This window comes from Ranitomeya imitator, chromosome 1 (assembly GCF_032444005.1).
Source record: "Ranitomeya imitator isolate aRanImi1 chromosome 1, aRanImi1.pri, whole genome shotgun sequence".
In the NCBI taxonomy this organism is placed as follows: Eukaryota; Metazoa; Chordata; class Amphibia; order Anura; family Dendrobatidae; genus Ranitomeya; species Ranitomeya imitator.
In genome coordinates, this window is record NC_091282.1 from 807732601 (window position 1) to 807751090 (window position 18490).

At 42.3% G+C, this 18490-nt stretch overlaps 1 protein-coding gene across 2 annotated transcripts in view; it reads right to left on the minus strand.

Moving 5' to 3' along the window:
* Positions 1–18490, minus strand: part of CACNA1S (calcium voltage-gated channel subunit alpha1 S) — a 592997-nt gene that overhangs the window by 315600 nt on the left and 258907 nt on the right. For both annotated transcript variants that reach the window (XM_069739086.1, XM_069739077.1), the window contains exon 13: positions 17331–17538. In XM_069739086.1, the coding sequence (XP_069595187.1) occupies positions 17331–17538 (208 nt within the window). The remainder of the gene's footprint in view (positions 1–17330; positions 17539–18490) is intronic.

An 18490-nucleotide genomic window follows, 5' to 3' on the forward strand; every position in this document is an offset into this window, starting at 1 on the left:
ATGAGCGGGTATAGCTGCCCACATACCCCACCTGTGGGTGTGGTTCACATGTTAAAATGGAGTTTGTTTGACACATGTATGTGGAGGTAAGAAGAGGAGGTGTGATGTCTCCAGATTGAGCCAGTACGCTAGATACTATCCAGCCTATGCGTCCTGGACTGTCTCTAAAGTGACTTTGTGGGAACTGTTTACTTTGCTTTGCTTGCACTGAAAGGACATTTATTTTCTTTTGCTTGTGTCATGGTTTCCAAAGCACCAATAAAGCAGTCTAAACATTTAAATGGAAACGTTATCTATGTTATCTCACTATGCACCCAAGTAAGTAGCATTCCTACAATTGGTGTTAGAAGTGTAAGCAGCGTTTCCAGGGAACACATGTGACTGCTACAAAAGTACTGCATGTCTTGGGCAAAGTCGGCTATGAGCCAGGCAGCAACGTCACACAGCAAGGAGGACCTGATTAAACACCTGCTGCAGCAGCAGCAAGAACAACACCTGGCACAACAAGACAAATAAGCTGTTTATGCAACAGCTCCAGCACCAGCAATACCAGTAAAGGTACCTTCACACATAACGATATCGTTAACGATATCGTTGCTTTTTGTGACGTAGCAACGATATCGTTAAGGAAATCGTTCTGTGTGACAGCGACCAACGATCAGGCCCCTGCTGAGAGATCGTTGGTCGCTGAGGAAAGTCCAGAACTTTATTTCGTCGCTGGACTCCCTGCAGACATCGCTGAATCGGCGTGTGTGACACCGATCCAGCGATGTCTTCACTGGTAACCAGGGTAAACATCGGGTTACTAAGCGCAGGGCCGCACTTAGTAACCAGATGTTTACCCTGGTTACCAGCGTAAAAGTAAAAAAAACAAACACTACATACTTACCTACCGCTGTCTGTCCCCGGCGCTGTACTCTGTACTCCTCCTGCACTGGCTGTGAGCGTCGGTCAGCCGGAAAGCAGAGCGGTTACGTCACTGCTCTGCTTTCCGGCCGCTGTGCTCACAGTCAGTGCAGGAGTGCAGAGAAGCACAGCGCCGGGGACAGACAGCGGTAGGTAAGTATGTAGTGTTTGTTTTTTTTACTTTTACGCTGGTAACCAGGGTAAACATCGGGTTACTAAGCGCGGCCCTGCGCTTAGTAACCCGATGTTTACCCTGGTTACCCGGGGACCTCGGGATCGTTGGTCGCTGGAGAGCTGTCTGTGTGACAGCTCTCCAGCGACCAAACAGCGACGCTGCAGCGATCGACATCGTTGTCGGTATCGCTGCAGCGTCGCTGAGTGTGAAGGTACCTTAACAGATTCAGTAACAGCAGCAGCACCAACAGTAACAGCAGATTGACATATTCATAGAGGTAATCCATGGCCTGAAGGGAGCTCCGACTCCAAGGTCAGCTGATCATTTCTGTGCCTGGAAGCCAGCAAGGAGAGCCTTGCAGAAAATGAGCCTGGGTGATGATATGGAGGCCTCTCCCAAGAAGGAGAAACTCCTGCAAGAGCAGTGGGTGGAAGTCCTGGTGCCATACTTAACAGAGGAGCCACAATAAACCTACTATGATTTAGCCTTACAAGACACCAAAAATATGCAAAATTGACAACAGAAATTTTGGCGTGCTTGGAGGTGACAATGCCTGTCAGGGCACAAAGGGTCCACCACTGGGCATATCGCTGTGACAATGCCCTTCGCTCCCAAATGTTTGATCTGCTGCAGCTCGTCCAAAAGTGGTTTCAGCCAGAGTTCTCTACCCCAGCGCAGATAGTAGAGCAAGTGGTAATGGACTGGTTTGTGCACTCTCTTTCAAGGCCAATGAAAACTTGGGTTTCCCATGGAGATCCAAAGCTTCTCCCGTAAAGGTGAATGCTCTGCTAGACTGCTAGACATGAGGGCCACAAAACCTCTCCAGCTGATCCCTGGAAAGGAGGTTGGCATCCACTGCCTTCACGGGGATGCTAAAGACTATCCAGCAGCCAGAGTGGACATTGAAATGGCCCAAAGTACTGATTTCCATGAGGTTGGAGTGGTCCAGGACTTATTGCACCCCATTATCATAAGCCGGGACTTTTGTTTGTTTTGGGTCTTGGGGGAATTTGACAGGGCTCAGTTGCTTGGATAAGAGACTGGTCATCCCTAAGGAAGTGTCACCACATCCAGAGTCTTATGTGTTTCCCTTCTGCCCTCTTGCAGAGGATGAGGAGGTAGTGTCTTCCGAGGCAGAGATTCCAGAGTTATGGGGGACCGGTGAAAATTTTGGGTCCACCCAATATAGGAACCTAACTCTAAAGGAAACATTCAATAATGTAAGCAACATAAACTGCATAGTTAAAACAGAAACACATGAGCCGTGCACACAGTGAACAAGCCCGTAGGGACATTGTTCACACTACCAAGAGAGGTTTTTAAATACAGATAGGGATTACATACATTAGTCAGGACTGCTCTAATACGGGTATACCTTGACGTTTCGTAGAGCGGCTTAAAATACATTTCTTGCAAAAAAACCTAGTAACAAAATACCCTGTGTTTTTCCATCTTTTTATTAGCACTGTTTACTGTTATTTTTTTTTTACAACAGAGTATTTTTTGGTTTTACTGTGCCATTTTTTGTGTGGTTTCATAAACGGCAAAGTGCAGGAGCCAGGGGCTGACACCAGGAAAAAAGGAGCTTTTATTTAGCTCATGACAGCGACGTTTCAGTTAGGACAAATGAACCTTTTTTAAGCAGCGTACAGGTGACAAATACAGAGTATTTAAGGAGTATACATAATTACATAATTTAACAATAATCATAAAAAAGGGCATAATCCCTCTTGATATGGAGTATACATCAAGTGTCAGATATAATTAATTTGTGCATATATCCCATAAAGTGCAGTGCAATAATAAATATATGAGGAGCTTCGTACAGTGCGCATTCTTGCGCTAATTAATAATCAACATGCAGGTGTATAATTTTGAGAAATCACAGTTAAATCGGTTCCATGGCTTACCTCATATGATACCAACTAAACCATGCGCCTGCTGGCGTCCTGAATCCTCTAGTGCGCATGTCAGGAGAGGCAGAGTTCAATGCAGGATGAAAGTGCTTGTTGGCGCATGCGCAATGGCGATGTCTATGATTCAGGTGCCATTTTGGTAAGTGGCAGTGAGCGCATAAACACAAATGTAGCGCTGGCTCTGGCAAGAGCAAAGTACATGTCATACATGCTGAAGAAGCATGTAAATAGAGCAACCATATGACAATATAGGACTCACTGTTATAAACAAATACAGAACATGAAAATAACATGCCATTTAGAGAGGAGTATTGAAATGCCGGACAATCCAGATAAAATAAAAATAATGATACTTAATAGTGGTGAATAGATAGGATTGATTACGGGTGCAGCTAATAAGGTGAGAATACCCCCCCCATTAGCACTAGTGGATACAGGATGCCAGCAGGCGCATAGTTTATTTTGTATCATATGGGGTAAGCCATGGAACCGATTTAACTATGATTTCTCAATATTATACACCAGCATGTTGATTATTAATTAGTGCAAGAATGCGCACTGTTTGAAGCACCTCATTTTTATTATTGCACTGCACTTTATGGGATATATGCACAAATGAATGATTTCTGACACTTGATGTATACTCCATATCAAGAGGGATTATGCCCTTATTTTTATGATTATTGTTAAATTATGTAATTATGTATACTCCTTTTTGCTTGTTGTGCTGCTATGCCTTTCTTTTTCTATATAGGATATTTAGTAAGTAGAGGCGAGATCAAACCTCAGATCAGTAAAGTGGACGCAATCCAAAACTGGCTGAGACAAAGAAGCACGTTTGAGCTTTTCTGGAAATCGTGGGGTACTACAGGAGGTTCCTCCCAAACTTTGCCATTATGAAGGCATTTATACTGCAGACAGAAGCCTGAGAAGTCGGATTAGGAGTGGTCCTAAATCTTTCTCAGGAGATGCACAAGGAGGAGCATCCATTTCTCTACCTGAGTAGGAAGCTGTTGGCACGTGAGAACAATTATTCCATGCTTGGCCATAAAGTGGGAGGTGGAAACATTACGATACTATCAGACCAAGCCCCACTCAGGTGGATGAAGGAGAAAAAGGGGAAAAATGTTCGGGGTACCCGTTTCTAGTCCTACAGGATTTCAGCTTCCATGCGGAACATAGATATGGGAAGCTACACAGTAATGCTGATGCCCTCTTGAGAATCCTGTATCTAGTGGTAGAAAGTGCCAAGCCCCACGGCTTTAGGGAGAGACTAGCTGAAGAGCCCGGCGTTGCCTGGGCATAGTAAATATCTGTGGTTAGTTATAGCACCTCACTTCTCTTATTTTCCCATCACACCTCTCATTTTCCCAATCACATCTTTCATTTTCCCCCTCACATCTCTCATTTTCTCCCTCACACCTCTCATTTTCCCAATCACATCTTTCATTTTCCCCCTCACATCTCTCATTTTCTCCCTCACACCTCTCATTTTCTCCCTCACTCCTCTCATTCCCCCCTAACACTTGTCATTTCGACCTCACATCTGTCATTTTCCGATCACTCCACTATTTTCCCTCACTCCTCTCATTTTGCACTCACACCTTTTCATTTTCATCTCACACCTCTCATTTTCACCTCAGTATATACATGTTTGTCATCTCCCTTATATATAGTATACACCTGTATGTCATCTCCTGTATATAGTATATACCTGTATGTAATCTCCCCTGTATATAGTGTATATACCTGCTGTGTGTCATCTCCCCTGTATATAGTATATACCTGTATGTCATCTCCTCCCATATATAGTATATACCTGTATGTCATCTCCTTCTATATATAGTATATACCTGTATGTCATCTCCTCCTGTATATAGTATATACCTGTGTGTCATCTCCCCTGTATATAGTATATATCTGTGTGTAAAGTCCTCCTGTATATAGTATATACCTGTATGTCATCTTCTATATATAGCATATACCTGTATGTCATCTCCTCCTGTATATAGTATATACCTGTAGGTCATCTGCTCCTGTATATAGTATATACCTGTGTGTCACCTCCTCCTGTATATAGTATATAACGGTAGGTCATCTCCTCCTGTATATAGTATGTACCTGTATGTCATCTACTCCTCTATATAGTATATACCTGTGTGTCATCTCCCCTGTATATAGTATATACCTGTGTGTCATCTCCTCCTGTATTAGACCTCGTTCACACGTTATTTGCTCAGTATTTTTACCTCAGTATTTATAAGCTAAATTGGCAGCCTGATAAATCCCCAGCCAACAGGAAGCCCTCCCCCTGGCAGTATATATTAGCTCACACATACACATAATAGACATGTCATGTGACTGACAGCTGCCGTATTTCCTATATGGTACATTTGTTGCTCTTGTAGCTTGTCTGCTTATTAATCAGATTTTTATTTTTGAAGGATAATACCAGACTTGTGTGTGTTTTAGGGCGAGTTTCGTTTGTCAAGTTGTGTGTGTTGAGTTGCGTGTGGCAACATGCATGTAGCGACTTTTGTGAGATGAGTTTTGTGTGGCAACATGCGTGTAGCAACTTTTTGTGTGTCGAGTTGCATGTGACAGGTTAGTGTAGCAAGTTGTGTGCAGCAAGTTTTGCGCATGGCGAGTTTTGCGCGTGGCGAGTTTTATGTGTGGTGCCTTTTGAGTATGTGCAAGTTTTGTGTGAGGCAACTTTTGCATGTGTTGCAACTTTTGTGCATGTGGCAATTTTTCCGCGTGTGCAAGTTTTGCGTGTGGCGAGTTTTCCATGAGGTGAGTTTTGCACTTGTGGCGAGTTTTGCAAGAGCCTAGTTTTTGCATGTGGCGAGTTCTGCGCGTGGCGAGTTTTGAGCGGCGACTTTTGTGTTTCGACTTTTATGTGGCGAGGTTGGTGTATTTGTGGTGAAATGTGTGCTGAGAGTAATATGTGTTCAAGCACGTGGTAGTGTGTGGCGCATTTTGTGTGTGTGCTCATATCCCTGTGTGTGGTGAGTATCCCATGTCGGGGCCCCACCTTAGCAACTGTACGGTATATACTCTTTGGTGCCATCCCTCTCATTCTTTAAGTCCCCCTTGTTCACATCTGGCAGCTGTCAACTTGCCTCCTACACTTTTCCTTTCATTTTTTCCCATTATGTAGATAGGGGCAAAATTGTTTGGTGAATTGGAAAGCGCGGGGTTAAAATTTCACCTCACAACATAGCCTATGACGCTCTCGGGGTCCAGACGTGTGACTGTGCAAAATTTTGTGGCTGTAGCTGCGACGCCTCCAACACTTTTCCTTTCACTTTTTCCCCATTATGTAGATAGGGGCAAAATTGTTTGGTGAATTGGAAAGCACGGGGTTAAAATTTCACCTCACAACATAGCCTATGACGCTCTCAGGGTCCAGACGTGTGACTGTGCAAAATTTTGTGGCTGTATCTGCGACGGTGCAGATGCCAATCCCGGACATACACACATACACACACACACACACATACACACACACATTCAGCTTTATATATTAGATTGGAAGTAAGGTGGCTACCGGACACATGGTTGATGGAAGGAATGGATCATGAAAGTGTTCTGTAATGTAAATCTGGAGTAATGCTTTAGTGCAAATAGTACTAAGAGGGTAGTTTTTGTGCATCCGGGTGATGTTTACGGGCAGCCTGAGAGATGGGTGGGTCTGACTGCCCACAAACCACACCTGTGGTTTTTTTTGCCTGCACTGAAAGGTCGTTTATTTTGTTTTGCTTGTGGCATGGTTTATGAAGCACCAATAAAGCAGCCTGGAAATTTAAATGGAAAGGGTTCCTGTGTTACCTTACCATACATCCAAGTGAGTGAGTAGCATTCCCACAACCTGCAGGAAATATATATAGTCGTGAAAATAAGTATGTCATATACTTCTGATCTTGCAAGTTTTCCCACCTTCAAAGAATGGAGAGGTCTGTAATTTTTATTGTAGGTATACTTCAACTGTGAGAGACAGAATCTTAAAAAAACTAGAACATCACATTGTATGATTTTTAAACAATTAAATTGCATTTTATCGCATGAAATAAGTATCTGATCACCTACCAACCTGTAAGAATTCTGACTCTCACAAACCTGTTAGTTTTTCTTTAAGCCCTGCTACTCTACTCTCATTACTTGTATTAATTGCACCTGTTTGAACTCATTACCTGTAGAAAAGACACCTGTCTGAACACTCACTCAATCTGTCACACTCCAACATGGCAAGACCAAAGATGTGTCTAAGGACACCAGGGACAAAAATTGTAGACCTGCAAAAGGCTGGGATGGGCCACGGGACAGTAGGCAAGCAACTTGGTGAAAAGGCAACAACTGTTGGCACAATTGTTAGAAAATTGAAAAAGCACAAGATGACTGTCAATCTTCCTCGGTCTGTGGCTTCTTGCAAAATCTCACCTCGTGGGGTAAGGATGATTCTGAGAAGGGTCAGGAATCAGCCCAGAACTACATGGGAGGACCTGGTCAATAGAGAGCTAGGACAACAGTATCAAATATTTACATTAGTAACACACTTCACCGTCATGAATTTAAATCCTGCATAGCATGCAAACTCCCCCTGCTTACTCAAGCACATGTCAAGGCCCATTTTAAGGTTGCCAATGGCCATCCGGATGATGCAGAGGAGGCATGGGAGAAGGTCATGTAGTCAGAGAAGAGCAAAATAGAACTTTTTGGTATCCACTCCACTCTCCGTGATTACATAGTTACATAGTTACATAGTTATTAAGGTTGAAGGAAGACTATATGTCCATCTAGTTCAACCCATAGCCTAACCTAACATGTTGATCCAGAGGAAGGCAAAAAAAACCCCATGTGCAAAGAGTAAGCTCCACATTGGGGAAAAAAATTCCTTCCCGACTCCACATACGGCAATCAGACTAGTTCCTTGGATCAACGCCCTATCAAGGAATCTAGTGTATATACCCTGTAACATTATACTTTTCCAGAAAGGTATCCAGTCCCCTCTTAAATTTAAGTAATGAATCACTCATTACAACATCATACGGCAGAGAGTTCCATAGTCTCACTGCTCTTACAGTAAAGAATCCGCGTCTGTTATTATGCTTAAACCTTTTTTCCTCCAACCGCAGAGGATGCCCCCTTGTCCCTGTTTCAGGTCTATGATTAAAAAGATCATCAGAAAGGTCTTTGTACTGTCCCCTCATATATTTATACATTAAAATAAGATCACCCCTTAGTCTTCGTTTTTCCAAACTAAATAGCCCCAAGTGTAATAACCTATCTTGGTATTGCAGACCCCCCAGTCCTCTAATAACCTTGGTCGCTCTTCTCTGCACCCGCTCCAGTTCAGCTATGTCTTTCTTAAACACCGGAGACCAGAACTGTGCACAGTATTCTAAGTGTGGTCGAACTAGTGACTTGTATAGAGGTAACATTATGTTCTCCTCATGAGCATCTATGCCTCTTTTAATGCATCCCATTATTTTATTTGCCTTTGTAGCAGCTGCCTGACACTGGCCACTGAATTTAAGTTTGTCATCCACCCATACACCCAGGTCTTTTTCATTGACGGTTTTGCCCAGAGTTTTAGAATTAAGCACATAATTATACATCTTATTACTTCTACCCAAGTGCATGACCTTACATTTATCCCCATTAAAGCTCATTTGCCATTTATCAGCCCAAGCTTCTAGTTTACATAAATCATCCTGTAATATAAAATTGTCCTCCTCTGTATTGATTACCCTGCAGAGTTTAGTGTCATCTGCAAATATTGAAATTCTACTCTGAATGCCCCCTACAAGGTCATTAATAAATATGTTAAAAAGAAGAGGGCCCAATACTGACCCCTGTGGTACCCCACTGCTAACCGCTACCCAGTCCGAGTGTGCTCCATTAATAACCACCCTTTGTTTCCTATCCCTGAGCCAGCTCTCAACCCACTTGCACATATTTTCCCCTATCCCCATTATTCTCATTTTATGTATCAACCTTTTGTGTGGCACCGTATCAAAAGCTTTTGAAAAGTCCATATACACTACATCCACTGGGTTCCCTTGGTCCAATCTGGAACTTACCTCTTCATAGAAACTGATCAAATTAGTCTGACATGAACGGTCCCTAGTAAACCCGTGCTGATACTGGGTCATGAGGTTATTCCTCTTCAGATACTCCAGTATAGCATCCCTTAGAATGCCCTCCAGTATTTTACCCACAGTAGAGGTTAAGCTTACTGGCCTATAATTTCCGAGTTCAGTTTTTGTCCCCTTTTTGAATATTGGCACCACATTTGCTATACGCCAGTCCTGTGGCACAGACCCTGTTATTATGGAGTCTTTAAAGATTAAAAATAATGGTCTATCAATGACTGTACTTAATTCCTGCAGTACTCGAGGGTGTATCCCATCCGGGCCCGGAGATTTGTCAATTTTAGTGATTTTTAGACGCCGCCGCACTTCCTGCTGGGTTAAGCAGGTGACATTTAATTGGGAATTTTTATCACTAGACATTTTGTCTGCCATGGGATTTTCTTGTGTAAATACTGATGAAAAAAAGTCATTTAGCATATTGGCTTTTTCCTCATCCTCATCCACCATCTCACCCAGACTATTTTTAAGGGGGCCAACACTATCATTTTTTAGTTTCTTACTATTTATGTAGTTAAAGAATATTTTAGGATTATTTTTACTCTCTCTGGCAATGAGTCTCTCTGTCTCAATCTTTGCTGCCTTGATTTGCTTTTTACAGAATTTATTTAATTTTCTGTATTTATTTAATGCCTCCTCACTACCTACTTCCTTTAATTCTCTAAATGCTTTCTTTTTGTCACTTATTGCGCCCCTTACAGCTCTATTTAGCCATATTGGTTTCCTCCTATTTCTAGTATGTTTATTCCCATACGGTATATACTGTGCACAGGTCCTATCCAGGATGCTAATAAACGTCTCCCATTTTCTTTGTGTATTTTTGTGTCTCAGGATATCGTCCCAGTTAATTGCACCAAGATCCTCTCTCATCCGTTGGAAATTTGCCCTCCTGAAGTTTAGTGTCCTTGTAACCCCTCTACTACACATCTTTTTAAAGGATACTTGAAAACTTATTATTTTGTGATCGCTATTTCCCAAGTGACCCCCAACCCTTATATTTGATATGCGGTCTGGCCTGTTGGTTAATATTAGGTCTAGCAGTGCCCCCCTTCTTGTTGGGTCCTGAACCTGATTGGAGAAAGAAAATGGATGAGTGCAACCCCAAAAACACCATCCCAACTGTGAAGCATGGTGGGGGAAATATCATACTTTGGGGAACAGAATGCAAAGGTGACAGGATGGCTGTCATGTATCGGGTCATGTATAGGGTCATGTATCGCAATATTTTGGCCAACAACCTCCTTCTGTGAGTAAGAACATTGAAGAGATTGTGGCTGAGTCTTTTAGCATGACAATGACCCAAAACACACAGCCAAGGCAACTAAGGAGTGACTCCGTAAGAAACATTTCAAGGTCCTGAAGTGGCCTAACCAGTCTCCAGACCAGAACCCAACAGAAAGTCTTTGGAGGGAGCTGAAACTCAATGTTGCCCAGCGACAGGGCCGAACTCTGAAAGATCTGGAGAAGATCTGTATGGAGGAGTGGACAAAAATACCTTCTGCAGTGTGTGCAAACTTGGTCAAGAACGACAGGAAACGTCTAACTTTTGTAATTGCAAACAAAGGTTTCTATACCAAATATTAACCCCTTAATCCCAATTGACATACTATCCCGTCAAGGTGACCTGGGACTTAATTCCCAGGGACGGGATAGTACGTCATAGCGATCGGCCGCGCTCACGGGGGGGAAGGCGGCCGATCGCGGCCGGGTGTCAGCTGACTTTTGCAGCTGACCTCCGGCACTATGTGCCAGAAGTGGTCACAGACCACCCCCAGCACATTAACCCCCAGCACACTGCGATCAAACATGAGTGCAGTGTTCCAGCAGTATAGGGAAGCATTGCGCAGGGAGGGGGCTCCCTGCGTGCTTCCCTGAGACCCTTGGAGCAATGCGATGTGATTGCGTTGCTCCAAGGATCTCCTACCTTCTTCTCCCTGCAGGCCCCGGATCCAAAATGGCCACGGGGCTGCATCCGGGTCCTGCAGGGAGGTAGCTTACCAAGCGCCTGCTCAGAGCAGGCGCTGGTACGCCAGGAGCAGTGCACGTCAGATCGCTGATCTGACACAGTGCTCTGCAAAGTGTCAGATCAGCAATCTGACCTTATAACATCATGCCCCCCCCCCCCCCCCCCGGGGCAATGTTAAAAAGTAAAAATAAAATATTTAGTTGTGTAAAAAGAAAAAAAAATTCCTAAATAAAGAAAAAAATATATATATCTTATTCCCATAAATACATTTCTTTATCTAAATACAAAAAAAACAATAAAAGTACACATATTTAGTATCGCCGCGTCCGTAACGACCCGACCTATAAAACTGTCCCACTAGTAAATCCCTTCAGTGAACACCGTAAAAGAAAAAAAAACGAGGCAAAAAACAACGCATTATTATCATACCGCCGAACAAAAAGTGGAATAGCACGTGATCAAAAAAACTGATATAAATAACCATGGTACCACTGAAAACGTCATCTTGTCCCACAAAAAACGAGCTGCCATACAGTGTCATCAGCGAAAAAATAAAAAAAGGTATAGTCCTCACAATAAAGCGATGCAAAAATAATTATTTTTTCTATAAAATAGTTTTTATCGTGTAAAAGCGCCAAAACATAAAAAAAGATATAAATGAGGTATCGCTGTAATCATACTGACCCAAAGAATAAAACTGCTTTATCCATTTTACCAAACGCAGAATGGTATAAACGCCCCCCCAAAAAAGAAATTCATGAATAGCTGTTTTTTGGTCATACTGCCTCACAAAAATCGGAATAAAAAGCGATCAAAAAATGTCACGTGCTTGAAAATGTTACCAATAAAAACGACAACTTGTCCCGCAAAAAACAAGACCTCACATGACTCTGTGAACCAAAATATGGAAAAATTATAGCTCTCAAAATGTGGTAACGCAAAAAAATATTTTTTGCAATAAAAGCTCTTTTAGTGTGTGACGGCTGCCAGTCATAAAAATCAGCTAGAAAACCCGCTATAAAAGTAAGTCAAAACCCCCTTTATCACCCCCTTAGTTAGGGAAAAATAAAAAAAAATAAAAAATGTATTTATTTCCATTTTTCTATTAGGGCTAGGGTTAGGGATAGGGTTAGGGCTAGGGTTAGGGCTAGAGTAAGGGCTAGGGTAAGGGCTAGGGTTAGGGTTAGGGTTATTGATAGGGTTAGGGTTGGCGCTAGGGTTAGGGCTAGAGTTAGGGTTAGGGCTAGGGTTAGGGTTTGCATAACATTTACGGTTGGGATTAGGGTTAGGGTTGTGTCAGGGTTAGGGGTGCGGTTAGGATTATGGTTGGGATTAGGGTTTGGGGTGTGTTGGAGTTGGGATTAGGGGTGTGGTTGGGATTAGGGTTAAGGGTGTGTTTGGGTTAGGGTTTCAGTTAGAATTGGGGGTTTCCACTGTTTAGGCACATCAGGGCTCTGCAAACGCGACATGGCGTCCGATCTCAATTCCAGCCAATTCTGCGTTGAAAAAGTAAAACAGTGCTCCTTCCCTTCCGAGCTCTCCCGTGTGCCCAAACAGGGGTTTACCCCAACATATGGGATATCAGTGTACTTAAGACAAATTGGACAACAACTTTTGTGGTCCAATTTCTCTTGCTATCCTTGGAAAAATAAAAGTTTGGGGGGCTAAAAAAACATTTTTGTTGGAAATAAAATGATTTTTTATTTTCACGGCTCTGCGTTATAAACTGTAGTGAAATACTTGGGGGTTCAAAGTTCTCACAACACATCTAGATAAGTTCCTTGGGGGGTCTAGGTTCCAATATGGGGTCACTTGTAGGGGGTTTCTACTGATTAGGTACATCAGGGGCTCTGCAAATGTAACGTGATGCCTGCAGACCATTCCATCTAAGTCTCCATTCCAAATGGTGCTTCCTCTCTTCCGAGCTCTGCCATGTGTCCTTGGGGGGTCTAGGTTCCAATATGGGGTCACTTGTAGGGGGTTTCTACTGATTAGGTACATCAGGGGCTCTGCAAATGCAACGTGACGCCTGCAGACCAATCCATCTAAGTCTGCATTCCAAATGGTGCTTCTTCCCTTCCGAGCTCTGCCATGCGCCCAAACGGTGGTTCCCCCCACATATGGGGTATCAGCGTACTCAGAACAAGTTGGACAACAACTTCTGGGGTCCAATTTCTCTTGTTACCCCTGGGAAAATAAAAATTTGGGGGCCTAAAAAAACATTTTTGTAGGAAAAAAATGATTATAAACTGTAGTGAAATACTTGGGGGTTCAAAGTTCTCACAACACATCTAGATAAGTTCCTTGGGGGGTCTAGGCTCCAATATGGGGTCACTTGTGGGGGGTTCCTACTGTTTAGGTTCATCAGGGGCTCTGCAAATGGAACGTGACGCCTGCAGACCATTCCATCTAAGTCTCCATTCCAAATGGCGCTCCCTCTCTTCCGAGCTCTGCCATGTGCCCAAATGGTGGTTCCCGCCACATATGGGGTATCAGCGTACTCAGGACAAATTGGACAACAAGTTTTGGGTCCAATATCTCCTGTTACCCTAGGGAAAATACAAAACGGTGGGCTAAAAAATAATTTTTGTGGAAATTTTTTTTTTAAATTTTCACGTCTCTGCGTAATAAACTGTAGTGAAACACTTGGGGATTCAAAGCTCTCACAACACATCTAGATAAGTTCCTTAGGGGGTCTACTTTCCAAAATGGTCTCACTTGTGGGGGGTTTCAATGTTTAGGCACATCAGGGGCTCCCCAACGCAACATGGCGTCCCATCTCAATTCCAGCCAATTTTGCATTGAAAAGTCAAACGGCGCTCCTTCCCTTCCGAGCTCTACCATGCACCCAAACAGTGGTTTACCCCCACATATGGGGCATCAGCGTACACAGGACAAATTGCACAACAATGTTTGGAGTACAATTTCTACTGGTAACCTTGGGAAAATAAAACAAATTGGAGCTGAAGTAAATTTTTTGTGAAACAAAATTAAATGTTCTTTTTTTTTTAAACATTCCAAAAATTCCTGTGAAGCACCAGAAGGGTTAATAAACTTATTGAATGTGGTTTTGAGCACCTTGAGGGGTGCAGTTTTTAGAATGGCGTCACACTTGGTTATTTTCTATCATATAGACCCCTCAAAATGTCTTCAAATGTGATGTGGTCCCTAAAAAAAGAAGGTGATGTAAAAATGAGAAATTGCTGGTCAACTTTTAACCCTTATAACTCCCTAACAAAAAAAAATTTTGTTTCCAAAATTGTGCTGATGTAAAGTAGACATGTGGGAAATGTTACGTATTAAGTATTTTGTGTGACATATCTCTGTGATTTAAGGGCATAAAAATTCAAATTTGGAAAATTGCGAAATTTTCAAAATCTTTGCCAAATTTAATTTTTTTCACAGTTAAACGCAATATCAAAGAAATTTTACCACTATCATGAAGTACAATATGTCTCGAGAAATGTCAGAATCACCGGGATCCGTTGAAGCATTCCAGAGTTATAACCTTCTTAAAGGACAGTGGTCAGAATTGTAAAAATTGGCCCGGTCATTAACGTGCAAACCACCCTCCGGGCTTAAAGGGTTAAGCTCTGTTTTTCTATTGTAACAAATACTTATTTCATGCAATAAAATGCAAATTAATTATTTCAAAAATCATTTTATTTTGTGCTTTTTTTTTTTTTTAGATTCTGTCTCTCATAGTTCAAGTGTACCTATGATAAAAATTACAGACCTCTTCATTCTTTGTAGGTGGGAAACTGCAAAATCGGCAGTGTATAAAATACTTATTTTCCCTACTGTACCTGCCGGGAAAGCTGTTGAATAGGTAGGTATCAGGCAAGTAGCCTACAGTATTTTAATGAACAAGGCAGGGCCACGATACAGCAATCGCTTGTACTAGTTTCATTTTTGTCTATAGTTATCAAGTATCCACAGACATACCGCACTCCTGTTTAACCCCTTTCCGACATCGGGCGTAATAGTATGCCAATGTCGGACTCCCTCCCTTTGATGTGGGCTCCTGCACTGAGCCCACATCTATTCCGGCACATGTCAGCTGTTTTGAACAGCTAACATGTGCCTCTAACAGCCGCCGCTGTTAACTAGATAAATGTCACTGTCAAACTCTGACAGCCACATTTAACGGGCACTTCCGGCAAGCATGCCGGAAAGCCCACCCATCGGTGACCCCGAAATGTGATTGCAGGTCACCAATGGGTTGGTATGACAACCAGAGGTCTCCAGCAGACCTCTATGGTTGTCACTGCCGGGGTGCCAGTGGTCGTTGCTCATAGGCTCATAGCAAATCAGCAATTCTGCTACATACAGGTGATCTGGTCATCGCCTGTATGTAGCAGAGCCGATCAGGTTATGGCAGCTTCTACCACTGAAGCATGCCAAAGGTAAAAAAAAAAGTTTTTAAAATGTAAAAAAAAAAAAAAAGTTCAAATCATCCCCACTCACCCCATTTAAAATAAAACAATAAAAAACAAATATACACACACATATATATATATATATATATATATATATATATATATATATATATATTAATAACCTGATGGCTAAATGGCGTAACGAGAAAAAAATCAAAACGCCAGAATTACGTTGGTCCCCGCAACATTGCATTAAAATGCAATAACGAGCAATGAATAGATTGTATCTACACCAAATTTATTTCATTAAAAATTTCAGCTCGGCATACAAAAAATAAGCCCTCAACCCACTCGAGATCATGAAAAATGGAGATGTTACTGGTATCGGAAAATGGTGCCATTTTTTTTTTTTTAACAAACTTTGGAATATTTTTCACCATGAGTCTGTCACCCCAAAATTCGAGTACGAGCTGCGGCCACCGGCATCAGGGGCATTCTGTAATGCTGTAGGCAAGCCCCCCGATATACCCTGAAAGATAACAAAAACAGGTTAGATTATACTCACCGAGGGGCGGTCGCGGTTCAGTTCGGGTCCGATGGGTGCTGCGGTCCGGGTCCGGCGCCTCCCATCTTCATGCGATGATGTCCTCTTCTTTTCTTCCTGCTGCGGCTCCTGCGCAGGTGTACATTGTCTTCCCTGTTGAGGGCAGAGCAAAGTACTGTAGTGTGCAGGCGCCGGGAAAGGTCAGAGAGGCCCGGCACCTGCGCACTGCAGTACTTTGCTCTGCCCTCAACAGGGCAGATAAAGTACGCCTGCGCTGCAGCCGCAGCAGGAATTATTATTATTTATTTATATAGCACCATTAATTCCATGGTGCTGTACATGAGAAGGGGTTGCATCAAAATATAAATATCACTTACAGTAAACAAAACTAACAATGACAGACTGATACAGAGGGGCGAGGACCCTGCCCTTGCGGGCTTACATTCTACAGGATTATGGGGAAGGAGACAGTAGGTTGAGGGTTGCAGTAGCTCCAATGGTGTTGAGGAAGAAAAGGAAGAAAAGAAGATGACGTCATCGCATGAAGATGGGAGGTGCCGGACCCAGACCGCGACACCCATCGGACCCGAACCGAACCGGACCGTCCCTGGGTGAGAATAATCTAACTCACTTTTCTTATCTTTCAGGGTACATCGGGGGCTTACCTACAGCATTACAGAATGATGTAGATAAACCCCTGATGCCGGTGGCCGCAGCTCATTCTCAAATTTTGGGGTGACAGATTCCCATTAAATAAAAAAGAACCTAGGCACATTTGGTGTCTATGAACTTGTAATGACCTGGAGAATCATAATGGCAGGTCAGTTTTAGCATTTAGTGAACATGGTAAAAAAAAAACTGTTGGATTGTGCTTTTTTGAATTTCACAGCAGTTGGAATTTTTTTTCCATTTTGAGTACACGCCATGGTAAAACTAATGGTTTTGTTCAAATATACAACTCATACCGCAAAAAACAAGCCCTCACATGGACATTTTTGCCAAAAAATAAAAAAGTTATGTCTCTAGGAAGAAGGGGAACAAAAAATGAATATGAAAAACCCAAAATACCTCTGGTCTTTAAGGGGTTAAATGAAAATAGCACAATATAAAACCTTTACCAATGTATAATATTTTGCTTCAATACAGTCTCCCAAGATTTTATGTCCTGTGCAATGAAAAAAGTCTGAAGTTGGTGACATCTCTTTTTGCCTACAATATTGCCAAAAGAAGACATATCTTAACATAGCTATTCAGCCCCATTATATTTTACTTCGCTTATATCTGAAAAATACCTGGAAAACTGTGATCAATGCTTGTGGGAAGGTATCAAAAGTGCTTCTCCTTATTTCTGTGTCTTCAAAATCAAACTTTCCACCAAACATCTGCATGCCGAGAAGGGCAAAGATGATCATGAAGAGAAAAAGCAAAAGTAGAAGTGATGCAATGGAGCGGACAGAGTTGAGCAGTGAAGCCACAAGATTGTTTAGTGATGTCCAATATCTGAAGTATAAAGAAAGCAGAATATAAACATGGGAAAGAGAAAATACAACTAATGGTCAAGATTAAATCTAAATTTTAAATATCATACCATACATTGTGGTATAATATCTTAAAAATGTAAAAAGCTTTCAAACCATTTAACATTTAACTTGTTATTATTAGTAATTATTTGTGCCAAATGATGCTTGTCAGTGCCTACCCAGGTTTAGTCCTGATGAAGAGGTCCTGCGTGACCTTGAAACGTGTTGACTTTTAAACGTGTCTAAATAAATATTTTAATTTTACCGATATTTGGATATCAGCAGCGCATGAGTGATACCTTCGTCTTCCCCTCTATATCTTTGTTCGTCCTCTTGACCAGTATCTGTACATCAGCTGTTTTATATGCTTTTTATGTCTTGCCATTCGGCAACCTAGATAGGTGAGTGTATCTCTCCTTTCCCTGATACTCCATTGTCATCGGATAAGACCCTTCTGTGCTTTTTCTTTCCCAGTTTCTTACTTCCGTAAATGAGCAGTGGTAGCAGACGCTGCTCAGTGTCTGCTGAATGACAGGCTGTATAGTGGCATCATGCAACAATGCAGCCTGCCATCTAGATGTAGCAGAGCTAGACCCGTCGTGGACAAATGGAATATTATTTTCTCAGTGGACAGGTGAGGAATATTGTTGTTTGATATTTTAATTCTCTTGCAGGGGACAATGGTGTCCCTGGAATAGGCGATGACGTGAGTATGGTTTAATTAAGATTGATTAAAGGAGTCTGTGTCAGTCTTTCAATTAATGGACTATGGGATTAGTAATAGGGTCGTCTTATAGATGCCTCTCCAATACTAACATCTGGGCTTGATGTCAAAATAAAGGTGATATCAAACCCCAAATATCACCCCACTTGCCAACGCACCAGGGTAAGTGGGAAAAGCGAGGCTAAGTGCCAGAATTAGCACATCTTAC